The sequence below is a fragment of the Rissa tridactyla genome, chromosome 9 (genome assembly GCF_028500815.1).
Source record: "Rissa tridactyla isolate bRisTri1 chromosome 9, bRisTri1.patW.cur.20221130, whole genome shotgun sequence".
Taxonomy (NCBI): Eukaryota; Metazoa; Chordata; class Aves; order Charadriiformes; family Laridae; genus Rissa; species Rissa tridactyla.
The window spans coordinates 22727935-22740282 of NC_071474.1; the positions used below are offsets into that span (position 1 = coordinate 22727935).

At 62.6% G+C, this 12348-nt stretch overlaps 1 protein-coding gene across 1 annotated transcript; it reads left to right on the top strand.

Moving 5' to 3' along the window:
* Nucleotides 1-7731: 7731 nt before the first annotated feature.
* NR2E3 (nuclear receptor subfamily 2 group E member 3) lies at nucleotides 7732-11506 on the top strand. Its single transcript, XM_054214598.1, has 8 exons — nucleotides 7732-7789; nucleotides 8710-8860; nucleotides 9930-10033; nucleotides 10126-10380; nucleotides 10465-10646; nucleotides 10882-11113; nucleotides 11191-11296; nucleotides 11374-11506. Exons 1-8 carry the CDS (start codon nucleotides 7732-7734, stop codon nucleotides 11504-11506), a joined length of 1221 nt encoding a protein of 406 aa, XP_054070573.1.
* Nucleotides 11507-12348: the final 842 nt, after the last annotated feature.

Consider the following 12348-nt stretch of genomic DNA (forward strand, 5'->3'; position numbering starts at 1 on the left):
AAAAAAAGTCTTTGCCGATGTTCTGAGGGAACCTCCTGTGTTTTTCACATGAACTCTGGTCCTGGCACTGGGCACCACCGAGAAGAACCTGGCTCTGTCTTCTTTAGTCCCCCCAACAGGTGTTGATACACACTGATAAGATCCCCCTGAGCCTTTTCTTCTCCAGGTTGAATAGACCCAGCTCTCCCAGCTTCCCTTTGTACGAGAGATGATCCAGAGCCTCGGTGGCCTTTTGTTGGTCTCTCTAGTATGTCCATGTCTCTCTTGTACTGGGGAGCCCAGCACAAGACCCAGCACTCCAGGGGTGGCCTCACCAGTGCTGAGCAGAGGTCAAGAATCACCTGCGTCGACCTGCTCATTTCTCCTAACGCAGCCCAGGACATTATTGGCCTTCACTCTTTTCCAAGGGCACATTGCTGGCTTGGGGTCAACGAAGGGCCACGAAGATGATTTGAGTTCTGGAGCCCCTCTGCTGTGAGGACAGGCTGAGAGAGTTGGGGTTGTTCAGTCTGGAGAAGAGAAGGCTCTGGAGAGACCTTGTAGAGGCCTTCCAGTACCTGAAGAGGGCCTACAGGAAGGATGGGGAGGGACTTTTTACAAGGGCATGTAGTGACAGGACAAGGGTTAATGGCTTCAAACTGGAAGAGGGGAGCTTTGAATATCAGGAAGAAATGTTTCACTATGAGGGTGCTGAGGCACTGGAACAGGTTGCCCAGAGAAGCTGTGGCTGCCCCATCCCTGGAGGTGTTCAAGACCAAGCTAAACGGGGCTTTGAGCAACCTGGTCTAGTGGGAGGTGTCGCTGCCCATGGCAGTGGGAGGTGGAACCAGATGACCTTTAAGGTCCCTTCAACCTAAACCATTCTAAGATTCCATGATTCTATGAACTTGGTGTCCTCCAGTGCCTTTTCTGCCAAGCTGCTTTCCAACTGGTCTCTCCCCAGCATGTCCTGGTGCCTGGGCTTCTTCCTCCCCAGGGGCAGGGCTTTCTACCTTCCTCTTGTTGAACTTTGTGAGGTTCCTGTTGGCCCATTTCTCCAGCCTGTCCAGGTCCCTCTGGGTGCCAGCATGACTCTTGGGAGCATGAGCCTGCCTTCCCAGTTTGGTGTCAGCAGCAAACTCGCTGAGGGTACGCCCTGCCCCGTCAGCGGGACCAGTAATGGAGATATGGACCAGGACTGGACCCAGTATTGGCCCCTGGGGTACACCACTGGTGACTGGCCTCCAACCAGACATGGCACAGCTGTTTGGCCAGCCTTCACACCAGCAGCCCGGCAAATACTTCTTTTGATGCTCAAAATCAACCAAGGCACTGGCAACAAAAGAGGCATCTGTCTGTCTCAGGTGGCCGCAGGAGCAAAGAGCAGGTGCTCCCTTCAAGGGGAGTGGGGAGGGGTGGCTGCACCAGGGGTGACTTCGGGGAATGGAGCTTCTGGGAGGAGGAAAGCGAAGTCAAAGCAACACAAATGAAGCAGGGTTGGCACAGGGTCTCTCTGCAACTGTTTATTGCAGTGCAAGAGGGATGCCGAAGCCACCAGCGAACGCTGGTCACCCAGGGAAGGATGCTCCAGCCCCTTGCATATCTCCTGGGCGCATCATCGCCTCCATCACTGCAGCGCCGGTGACACCTGGGAGAGAAGATGGGCTGTGCTGACACTCAGCTGGGCCAGGCATCGGGGTTCCCTGGGGTGGTGGCACCCACTGTAGCGCCGGCGAGCTGGCCCAGCTCCAGCAGGGCAAGGGCGAAGTGGACGCAGTTGCAGGTGATGGCATCGTACTCCACCACCTGGTCCATGGCCGCCCGGATGCGCTGCTGCAGGGCGGCCACATCCAGTCCTCCCTTCCTCCGCAGCACCTTGGCCGGACCCCGCGTCCGCAGGAGGTGGCTCTTGCTGTGCTTGGCCACGATCCCTGACGGGGACGTCCCCGAACTGCCTGTGGGACAGAGGGGACATTGTACTCTTTGTCCCTTCCATGAAGCTGTTCCCATGCTGTGACCACCTCCTGGGGCTCACCTTCCAGGTGGATGATCTCCCCGTCACCGCAGTAGATGCCGGCATGGGCGCCCCACCAGCCTGGGCCCCCGGAGGCCAACGGGAAGAGGAAGAGGTCCCCGGGCTGGGGCTCAGCCACCCCATCAGGGACCACATCGAAGTGCTGGCCCAGCAGCCCCTCACAGAGGAAGAACGCTGCTGTGCTCGCTGCCCCGGCCACCACCTGGGGACCCGTTTGTGATTCAGGGCCACTGGTGCCCCGGGGACATTGGCAGCATCACTGACCCGCTGGCTCATTCCCCATCCCCAGTGGCGTGGGCACAGCTTGGGTCTCCATGTGTGAGGAAACCCTCTGAGAAGGGGCCATCTCCTGTAGTTGCTGAGCACCCATGGGTGCTGAGGAAAAGGCAGGGTGTGCCGGATTTGTCCCTGGTGTTTCAGGGGAGAGATGGGTGGTGCAGAATGCAGCGAGGACGCTGACACTTACCTGCCTGGAGCTGCTCACCTGCAGGGACAAAGACATGGCATCAGCCCTGGTGGCACTGGGTAGGTGGGACCCAGAGCACCAGTATCATCGTGCAGCCCCTGTCCGAGACACCGGCTGAGGTCCCCATGCTCACAACCCCAATGTCTCGCACCGAGGAGCCCAGCCAGCGCCAGGGTTGGAGAAACAGTCCATCCGTGTCTCGTAGGGTCTGCACCAGGCTGCTCACCTGTGGGGAGAGGGGGCAGAGCGAGCTTGGGTCCTAGTCTCTGCTAGCGCCCATCCCCTGCTATCACCCATGCCCTGATTGCAGTCATTCCATTGGCACCCATCCCTGATGGCACCCATCCCTTATAGCACCCATCCCATGCTATCACCCACCCTTGCTGGCACCCATTCTACGCTAGCACCCACCTCTGCTACCACCCACCCCTGCTGCTACCCATCCCCGGCCCACAGCAGCCTCTCAGTACCCGCCACCCTGTCCTGCTCCCCCAGACTCAGCACCGGGCAGGTCCCAGCCACACGTTCTGTAGATGCCGGGTGTCACAGCAGAGGGGTGGGACCACCTGGGTCCGGGTGCCCTCACTGCCAGCTGCCCCATTACCTGGGCAAGAAGGTTCATCTGCAAGGAGAAAACATGGTGTGCAGAGAGCTGGGGACATGGAGTCATGCCCAGCCCCACCTTGGGGACCTCTCTGTCCCCAAACAGTTGAGTTGCCACGTCGCCCTGCCAAAACCCAAGCCATGGCCTCGGGCACCGCGCCAGCCCAGGTGTTCATGCCCTTCCCAGCTCCCTCACCTTGGGGACGCTTCTGAGATCCCCTCGCTCCAACGTGGTCCCCAAGCAGCTGCTGCTCTGAAGGTGGCCGTGGGGCAGGACCTCAACCCGCCCCAGCAAACACCCTCCGGGGGTTCTTGGCACACGCATGTGGCTCCGCCGGTGCCTGGGAATGTGCCCGGACCACACTGACCGGCTGCGCCATGGCACTGAGCCATCCGGTGGGGCCAGTCCTGGGGTGACAAACCCAACCTAGTGTGACATTTCATGAATGAACCCCTTGGGTGACCCCAAAGGAGTCATGAAACAGCCCCATGGCCGTGATAAACTGATAGCCAGTGGACTCCAGGCCAGTGCCAAAACATCTCTTGGTGCCAAAACACCTCTTGTCCTGAAGGTGGCCCAAGGGATGGACACCAGCCTGTCCCCAGCTCCGTGTCCCAGTGTCCCAGGTGTTGGTGCGTGCCCGGGGTCAGCTCTGGAGCCACATTAAACTTTAATCCTCATGCAGGGGGAAGGGGGGCGGGCACAGAAGGGGAGTGGAGGGGTGTGGGTGTGGGGTGGTGTCAGCGAAGGCTTTGGCAGGGCTTGGGGTGGATGAAGTGGGAGCTGTCACCCTCTGTCATCGGGCAACCTCCACAGCATCATTTGTCACTAAGCCTCCAATAAACAAGAGCTAATTACAGCTGAAATCGGAGCCTGGCCTGGCCTGGGCTCAGTGCCCGCTGGCCGCGTTAACCCGTCCCAGCCACCTCAAGTCCCACAGGCATCTTGTACCCTCCCAGACCGTCGTGTATTCTTCTGGTTCCTCTTGTCCCCTGCTGATCTCGACCATCCTCCCCTGGCCCCTGTTGTCCTGTCCTGATGTACTCTCCACTTCTCACCACCCCTTTCTGGTCCCTAGGTCTCCACCGTCCTCTCCTAGTCATCACTAGCCACTCAAGGGCTCCATCATCTTCTCCTGGTCCTCATCATTCCTCTGTGTTCCCTTGGGCTCTCTTTGTCACCATTGTCCCCTTCTGGTCCCCATCACCCCCTCCCAGTCCCCATCATCCCATTCCAGTCCTCACTATCCCCTCATAATCCACGTCCACCCCGGTTGTATCCCACTGCCCTCTCCCAATCCCCATCACACCCTCCACCATCCATCATTGTCTCCTGGTCACCATCAAAACAGGCAGGTTCCCGTCATCCCTTCCTGATTCTCATCATCCCCTTCCAGTCCCCATCACCTGCTCTTGGTCCCCATCATCCCCTCCTGATTCCAAATCATCCCATCATCGTCCCCGTCATCTCCTCCTGGATCCCAGTTATTACGTCCTGATCTCCACCATCTCCTTGTGGTCTCCATCACCACCTCCTGATCATTGTTGTCCCTTCCTCGTCCTTGTCATCTCGTCTTCATCCACAATGTCTCCTTCCTGATTTCCATCATCTCCTCTTGGTCCCCATTGTCTTCTCCTGGTCCCCACCATCCCATCCTGATCCTTGTTGTCTCCTCTTGGTGCCCACGATCTCTCCTTCGTCTCCATCATCTGCTCCTGATCCCCACTGTCCCCTCCTTGTCCCCACAATCTCCCCGTGATCCCCATTGTCTCCTCCTGGTCCCCCCACCATCCCCTCCTTGTTCCTTCCCATTCCCCACCACCCCCTGCCAACCGAGCTGCCCCCTGGCCAGGACGCATCCACTGGCTCCCCATGGCCAGCGGGATTAGGGCGGCTGGAACCTTGGGGCTACTCCTGACCAAAGGTTTTGAGCCCATAGGCAGCATCTTTGGGTAATTAGTAAATTAGTAATTAAATGCTCTCTGCCTGCTGGGGGGGGGAAGGGGGGACAGATCCTGAGGTTTTAGGCTGGGTAATCCTGTGGCATCTGCCCCAGCGTCTGTCACCGAGCCGAGTCACGACCCCGCCGCGGGCTTTAATGTTTGCTCCCTCACCCCCACCCTGCCGCCCGCAGCCCCTCGGCCGTGGCGTCGGGCCTGCTTGGGGCGCACCCCAAAAACGGGATGGGTTGAGCCCTGCCGGGTGCCTGGGCTGGGTGCTCAAGGGGAGCTCAGCCCTGGGAGGGGGACAGGGCGCTGCTCCGTGGGGACCCCACCTTGGGGGGTTACAGCCGGCTGTAATGGAGAAACGGGGTGGGAAACCATATTTTTGTAATTATTGGCTTTCCTGGGCATGCCGATGATTGGCCGGCAGCAGATGGTTGGCCTGGCTAATCCCCCTCCCAAATCCCTGCTCCGGAGCTGGCTTTTACCCGACGGCAAGGAGGGAACAGGCAAATTAGCCGACTCAGCGTGTATCGCCATGCTGGCCACTCCCCGGCATCCCCTGGCACCGCGTGCCCAGGTCCCCGCGTCACCCATGGGGCGGGCTGGCACCCTGGGGTGCGGGCGCTCCCAGCACCCCTGGATTGGGCACCGGGGGTTGTTTCACCCATGGGTGAAGCTCTGCCGAAGGGTCTGGAGGCACCTGGACTGCAGGCAAGGGACAGGCAGGGCGAGGTGACAGCTTGCTCCTGCCGCATTAGCCCAGCGTCATAATTCTGCTGAGGGAGGAGGGCGGCCGCTGCCGCAGATGGCGGCTGTCAGAGATCTGGGTCAGGGCGGGGGGCCGCTGTGGGATAGGGGCTGCGGGGTGGGACAGGGCACCCCGGGGGGACAGGGGCTCCTGGGCGTGGAGGGGTGCTGCAGACAGGGGCGGTGGAGCCATGCTGCAGGCAAGGATGGAGCGGCAGGCAAGGGGTGATGGAGCCGTGCTGCAGGGAGGAGAACATGGAGCCATGCTGCAGGCAGCATAATGGGGTGATGCTGCAGGCAGGATGGTGGAGCAATGGTGCAGGCAGGGGGGATGGAAGGGGGTTGCAGGCAGGATGGTGGAGCCATGCTGCAGGCAGAAGTGATGGAGCGATGCTGCAGGCAGGAGAACGTGGAGCGATGGTGCAGGCAGGGGGAATAGAAGGAGGGTGCAGGCAGGATGGTGGAGCAATGGTGCAGGCAGGAGAACACGGAGCCATGCTGCGGGCAGGGGAGGTCGAGCCATGCTGCAGGCAGGGGTGATGGAGCAACGCTGCAGGCAGGAGAACATGGAGCGATCGAGCAGGCAGGGGAGGTCAAGTGATGCTGCAGGCGAGGATGAAGGCCGGAGCGGCAGGCAAGGGGTGACGGAGCCATGCTGCAGGCGGCACAATGGGGTGATGCTGCAGGTGGCACAATGGGGTGATGCTGCAGGCAGCAGAGGGTGAGCAATGCTGCAGGCAGGAGAACGTGGAGCGATGCTGCAGGCAGGGGGGATGGAAGGAGGCTGCAGGCAGGATGGTGGAGCCATGCTGCAGGCAGCGGGGATGCAGCCACACAGCAGCCAGGATGGTGGCACCATGCAGCAGGCAGAGATGGCGGAGGGGTGACACTCCCCCCCCCCAGCCGCTGGATCCACTCTTGTCACTGCCGCCAGCCCTCAGCGGGGACCCGCTGGCAGTGCCTGTCCCCTGGGACGCCTCCGCCGGGGCCACAGATGGCAGTGATGCACCCGGGGCCACTGGCTGAGCTCCCCTCAGGAGGGACACAGGGGGCTGGGGACCCCTGGCCGCAGCCCAGCCCATCCCTGGGCAAGCCCAGGCCGGGTGACAGTGGCCACCCACCATCCCCCTGAGCTGGGCCGGGGGGGGTGGTTTAGCGGCTAAAGCCCTCAAATCCCAAATTGTGCTGCCCTGTCACGGCAAGGGTTTAGCGGCGGTTGCGTAACCCGGGGGCCACCTGGCCCCCACCCGCTGCCATGTCAGCAGCCCCGGCCCAACGCCCCTGGGACCCCACGTCCCCCTGGGAGGGGAAACTGAGGCACCAGGGGGGCCCCCACCGAGCATCCCCCCTCCCCTCGCCATCAGGGCCGGTAATTAATTACTTGGGGGCAGGGAAATTACCCCCCTTAATTACCACTTTTCGTTATTCCCCTCTAACCGCCTTAGCAAGGGGCTTATGCGCTTATAGGACCTGGTGGGTCCCAAGGGGGACACACACATATGGGGGGTCCCTACCCTGAGCCCCATCTCCCACCCCTGTTGCAATCTCAGCCTCACAATGCTGGGGGGGGACACACGACGGTACAGGCGGTGGAAGGGTGACACCCCCACGGTGGCCTGTGGCAGCACAGGGACAGGGGTGGCTTGGGTGTCGCGGGGTTTAGGGTTACAGGGCTGGGGCTCAGCACCTTTTTAATTCTTCATCGCGTGGCTGATTGATCCCCCCCCCTCCTCGCCCCCCCCTGCCCCGCGCAGACACTAAAGATTAAGAGGGTGACAAAGAGGCGGCTGCTTACACAGCGCCCGCCGCTAAGCCGCCTTGAAGAGAGCAAGGCAAGAGCCCCACTGCCCGCAGAGCTGCTGGAGCACCCACCGCCCCACCACAGCCCGGGGCGCCTGCCGCGGCGGTGGCTGGAGGGAGGGGAGAGGGAGAGGTCAGGAACGCCGAGCAAGGGATGGCAGCATCGCCGGCGGGGTCAGTGGTGAGCGCCGGGCTGGATGATAGCCCCACGGGTAAGAGGCGACGTTCTGCTTGAGTGGGTGCGACACGGCGGGACCGCGGTCACCGGTGGGGTTGTTCTCTGAGATGGCTGAAGCCCCCATCACCCTCCTGCTCCAAAATACCCAGGGTCCCCCTCATGGACTTCTCCAGGATGACTGGAGTCCCCATCACGGTCTTCTCCAAGATACTTGAGGTCCCCATTGTCGTCCTTCTCCAGGATGTTAGGGGTCCCCCATCGTAGTCCTTCTCCTGGATGCCCAGGATCTTCATCCTAGTCCTTTTCCAGGCTGCCTGGGGTCCTCAGCTATTTCCATTCTCCAAGATACTGGCGGTCCCCACTGTGGTCCTTCTCTGGGCCATGATGCCTGCAATCCCTGACCCCAACCCTCTCCATGATGCCCATGCTCCTTATCATGACCCTTCTCCAGGATCCCCAGGGTCCCCAGCTATGGCCTTTCTCCAGGACGCCTGCGGTCCCCAGCCACAACCTCTCCTGAATGCCTGTGGTCCCCGCTGTGACCCTTCTCTGGGATGCCCATGGCCCCTTGCTGGGATGCCCAGTGTCCCCAGCCATGGCCCTTCTCCAGGACACCTCCAGTCCCTGATTGTGGCCCTTCTCTGGGATGTCCAGGATCCCCTCACTGGGACACTTGGTGGCCCCATCCCTAGGGACACCATTTCAACCCCTTCTAAAAGCCTCGTGAGAGTTCATCCTGCAGCATCCCGGATGCTGGGGCATGGGGAGATGCCAAACCCTGTGTGCAATCACTGGAGTCCCCGAGGTGTCCCCATCCATGTCCCTGGGCTGGACCAGTGGAAGTGGAAAACAGCCCATTGCCAGCGTGCTGGGGGGCAGCGGGGAATGGTGGGAGGGACAAGGGGTATCGGAGTGCCCTGAGTCACCCTGAATGTGGTGGCTCCGCTCCTGCAGGGCTGAGCCCGGCCCCCGGCAAGGCGCTGAGCCCCGTGCTGCTATGCAAGGTGTGCGGGGACACCAGCAGTGGGAAGCACTACGGCATCTACGCCTGCAACGGCTGCAGCGGCTTCTTCAAGCGCAGCGTCCGCAGGAAGCTCATCTACAGGTGGGGACTGGGGTGGAGGCTCCTCATGGGGCAGGGACCAGGAGGTCGGGCAGGCAGTGGGGCAGGAACCCAGGGATGGGCGCTCAGAGGGACAGGGACCAGGGGGATGGATACACAGTAGGGTAGGGACCAGAGGACAAGCACCCAATGGGGCAGTGACCCACAGGATGGACACCCAGCAGAGCAGTGGCTGCAGGGCATGGGCAATGAGTGGGGCAGGGACCCGGGGATGGCCACCCAGTAGGGCAGGAACTAGGGGACAGGCACCCAATGGGGCAGGGACCTGGTGGGGGGGGGGTCCATGGGACCCAGGGGATGAGCACCCAGAAGGACAGGGACCGGTAGGACGGGCACCCAGCAGGGCAGGGATCTAGAGGTTGGACACCCAGTGGGGCAGGGACCAGGGAAACAGGCACCCAACGGGGTAGGGACCAGGGGAATGTGGACCCAGTGGGACAGGGACCCAGGAAACAGGCACCCAGCGAGGCAAGAACCCACGGGGAAGGACACTCATCAGGGCAGGGACAGGGGGACAGGCACCCAGCAGGACAGGCACCTTGAGGACAGACACCCAGTGGGGCAGGGACCAGGGGACAGGCAACCAGTGGGGTAGGGACCCATGGGATGGACACCCAGCAGAGCAGGGGCTGCAGGGCATGGGCAACGAGTGGGGTGGGGACCCGGGGATGGACACCCAGTAGGGCAGGAACTAGGGGACAGGCACCCAATGGGGCAGGGACCTGGGGTGGTCCAGGGCGCCTGTGGGGCCAGGACACCCATCGATGCAGGGTATTCAGTGTCCCCTCATCCCTGGAGGGGACAGGGCACCCCCCGGGAGATGGGGCATTCATTGGGATGGGGCACCCGCTGGGGACAAGGTGCCCATTGGGGTGGGGCACCCACAGGGTGGAGGACAGCCATGGGGAGGGAGGGGACAAGGCACCCAGCAGGGACAAAGCACCCCCAGGACATGGTGCCCATGGAGGCGGGACACCCCTGGGGGACAGGATCCCACAGGGACAACAGGGGCCACCCCAGGGGCCGCAGCCGGTGCCACCTCTCCCCACAGGTGCCAGGCGGGGACGGGGCTGTGCCCGGTGGACAAAGCGCACCGCAACCAGTGCCAGGCCTGCCGGCTCAAGAAGTGCCTGCAAGCCGGCATGAACAAGGATGGTGAGACGGGTCGTGGTGGGAACGCACACGGTGACAGTTTAAGGGGGGCTGACAGCAGGGCAGCCAGCCTTGATGCCACCTTGTCCTCGCAGCTGTGCAGAACGAGCGCCAGCCCCGCAGCACGGCCCAGGTCCGGCTGGACAGCATCGAGCTGGACGCCGAGCTGCCCCCAGAGCACGTGGCCACCACTCGTGAGGTCCCCCCCGCCTCCTGCCCGGCTCCCCGCGGTCCCGGTGCCACCGTGACTGTCACCCCGGGTCCCCGAGCACCCACGCCGCCCACCAACCATCGCTTCATGGCCAGCCTGATGACGGCTGAGACCTGCGCCAAGCTGGAGCCCGAAGATGGTATGTGGGTGCCGGTAGGGAGGGGGCGGGTGGGAGATGTCCCGATGGTGTGGTGACCACCAGCGTCCTCTTCTGTCCCCACAGCTGATGAGACGGTGGATGTGACGGGCAGTGAGCCGGAGCGGGCGACCGGCGAGTACCAGATGGCACCGTACCCAGTGGCCAGCCCCGAAAATGTCTACGAGACCTCAGCACGTCTCCTCTTCATGGCCGTGAAATGGGCCAAAAACCTGCCCGTCTTCTCCAACCTGCCCTTCCGTGACCAGGTGGGGTTGGGGACCCCCACGGGGCATTGGGGACCCCCCTATGGGGCAGTGGGAACCCCAAAGAATGTAAGGAACCAGCGGGATGGGGATGGCTAGAGCATCCCCACAACATTCACCGCAGGGTCTTGGGGTTCCCCCCCAGAAGATGGTCTTCAGCCCAACCAGCTGTGATGGCTTCAAGTGCCGGAGGCTTTGAGGGTGACAGGGGTTTTTGGGGCTTCCCCCCTCACCCCAGGTGATCCTGCTGGAGGAAGCGTGGAGCGAGCTGTTCCTGCTCTGTGCCATCCAGTGGTCCATGCCCCTGGAGAGCTGCCCGCTGCTGGCTGTCCCCGAGCCGGCCCCTGGCAAGCTGCTGCCAGCCACGCTGGACATCCGGGCACTGCAGGAGACCCTCGGTCGCTTCAAGGCGTTGGCCGTCGACCCCACCGAATTTGCCTGCATGAAGGCCGTGGTGCTCTTCAAACCAGGTGAGAGGACCCACCAGCACCTGCTGCTGCCCGTCCCCATGTACCCACCCCGCGCCATCACCCCCTTGTCCCCACAGAGACCCGTGGCCTGAAGGACCCTGAGCAGGTGGAGAACCTGCAGGACCAGTCGCAGGTGATGCTGGGCCAGCACAACCGTTCTCACTACCCAGGGCAACCCGTCAGGTACCGCCATCCCCACGTCCTCACGGGTGACGCCAGGGGTGGGGGCACTCACCCATAGCCACCACTCTGTCCCCCAGGTTCGGGAAGCTGCTGCTGCTCCTCCCGGCACTGCGCTTCATCTCATCCGAGCGTGTGGAGCTACTCTTCTTCCGCCGGACAATCGGCAACACCCCCATGGAGAAGCTGCTGTGCGACATGTTCAAGAACTGACCTTCCCCCCACCCCAGTGTCACCCAGGTTTTTGTCACCCTGCATTAGCACCCTGTCACCCCCCACCCTGCGCCTCCTCACCCCAGGATGCTGCGGAGTGTCAAGGTGCTCGTGGTCCCATCTCCGGGGTGGTGGCCGGGATGCTGCTGGCAGCTGGGACGTGGGACTAGCTTCACTGGGGACAGCTGGTGGCAGGGTGATGTCCCTGAGAAGGTGCCAGATGCACTGAGAGCACCTCATTGGGGTGGGCACCTTGACCCCAAGCGGTTGAGGACCCATAGACCCTGGCAAGGTGCCCTTGCTGTGGCACCAGGACCTATGGGACCCACTGCCACCTAAGGGTGACACCAGACTGGGGGTGACAATGGCCTGGGGTTGATGCCAGCCCGGGGCATGACACCAGCCTGGAGGTGATGCCAGCCCAGGGTAACCTCAAAGCGACACTGGACATTGGGGTGATGCCAGCCCAGGGTATGAGACAAGACCAAGGGTGACATTGGCTGGGGTGATGGTGACACCAGCCCTGGGGTGACACTGGCCAGGGATGATGCCATCCGGGGGTTGATGCCAGCCCAGGGGTGACACTAGCCCAGGGGTGAGGCCAGCCCAGGGGTGACGCCAGCCCGGGGGTGACACTGGTGAGGGGTGATGCCAGCCCGGGGGTGACACCAGCCCAGAGGTGACGGTGGCTGGTGGGTGACACCATCCCGGGGCCGGCTGTCCCCCCCCAGGCACAATCACTGCCCCTCACTCTCGGGGCACGGGGCCCCCCCGCTGTGACTTCAGCTCCGTGATCCCAGGGGACCCGCGGTGACGGACCCTCGGCCCCACGTCCCAGGGGG

Excerpts from the sequence above, each read along its gene's own strand:
- NR2E3 (XM_054214598.1), top strand. The coding sequence starts at position 7,732 with ATGGCAGCATCGCCGGCGGGGTCAGTGGTGAGCGCCGGGCTGGATGAT. Across the intron at positions 8,861-9,929 it reads CGCAGGAAGCTCATCTACAG|GTGCCAGGCGGGGACGGGGC; the intron begins GTGGGGACTGGG and ends CTCTCCCCACAG. Across the intron at positions 10,034-10,125 it reads AGCCGGCATGAACAAGGATG|CTGTGCAGAACGAGCGCCAG; the intron begins GTGAGACGGGTC and ends TTGTCCTCGCAG.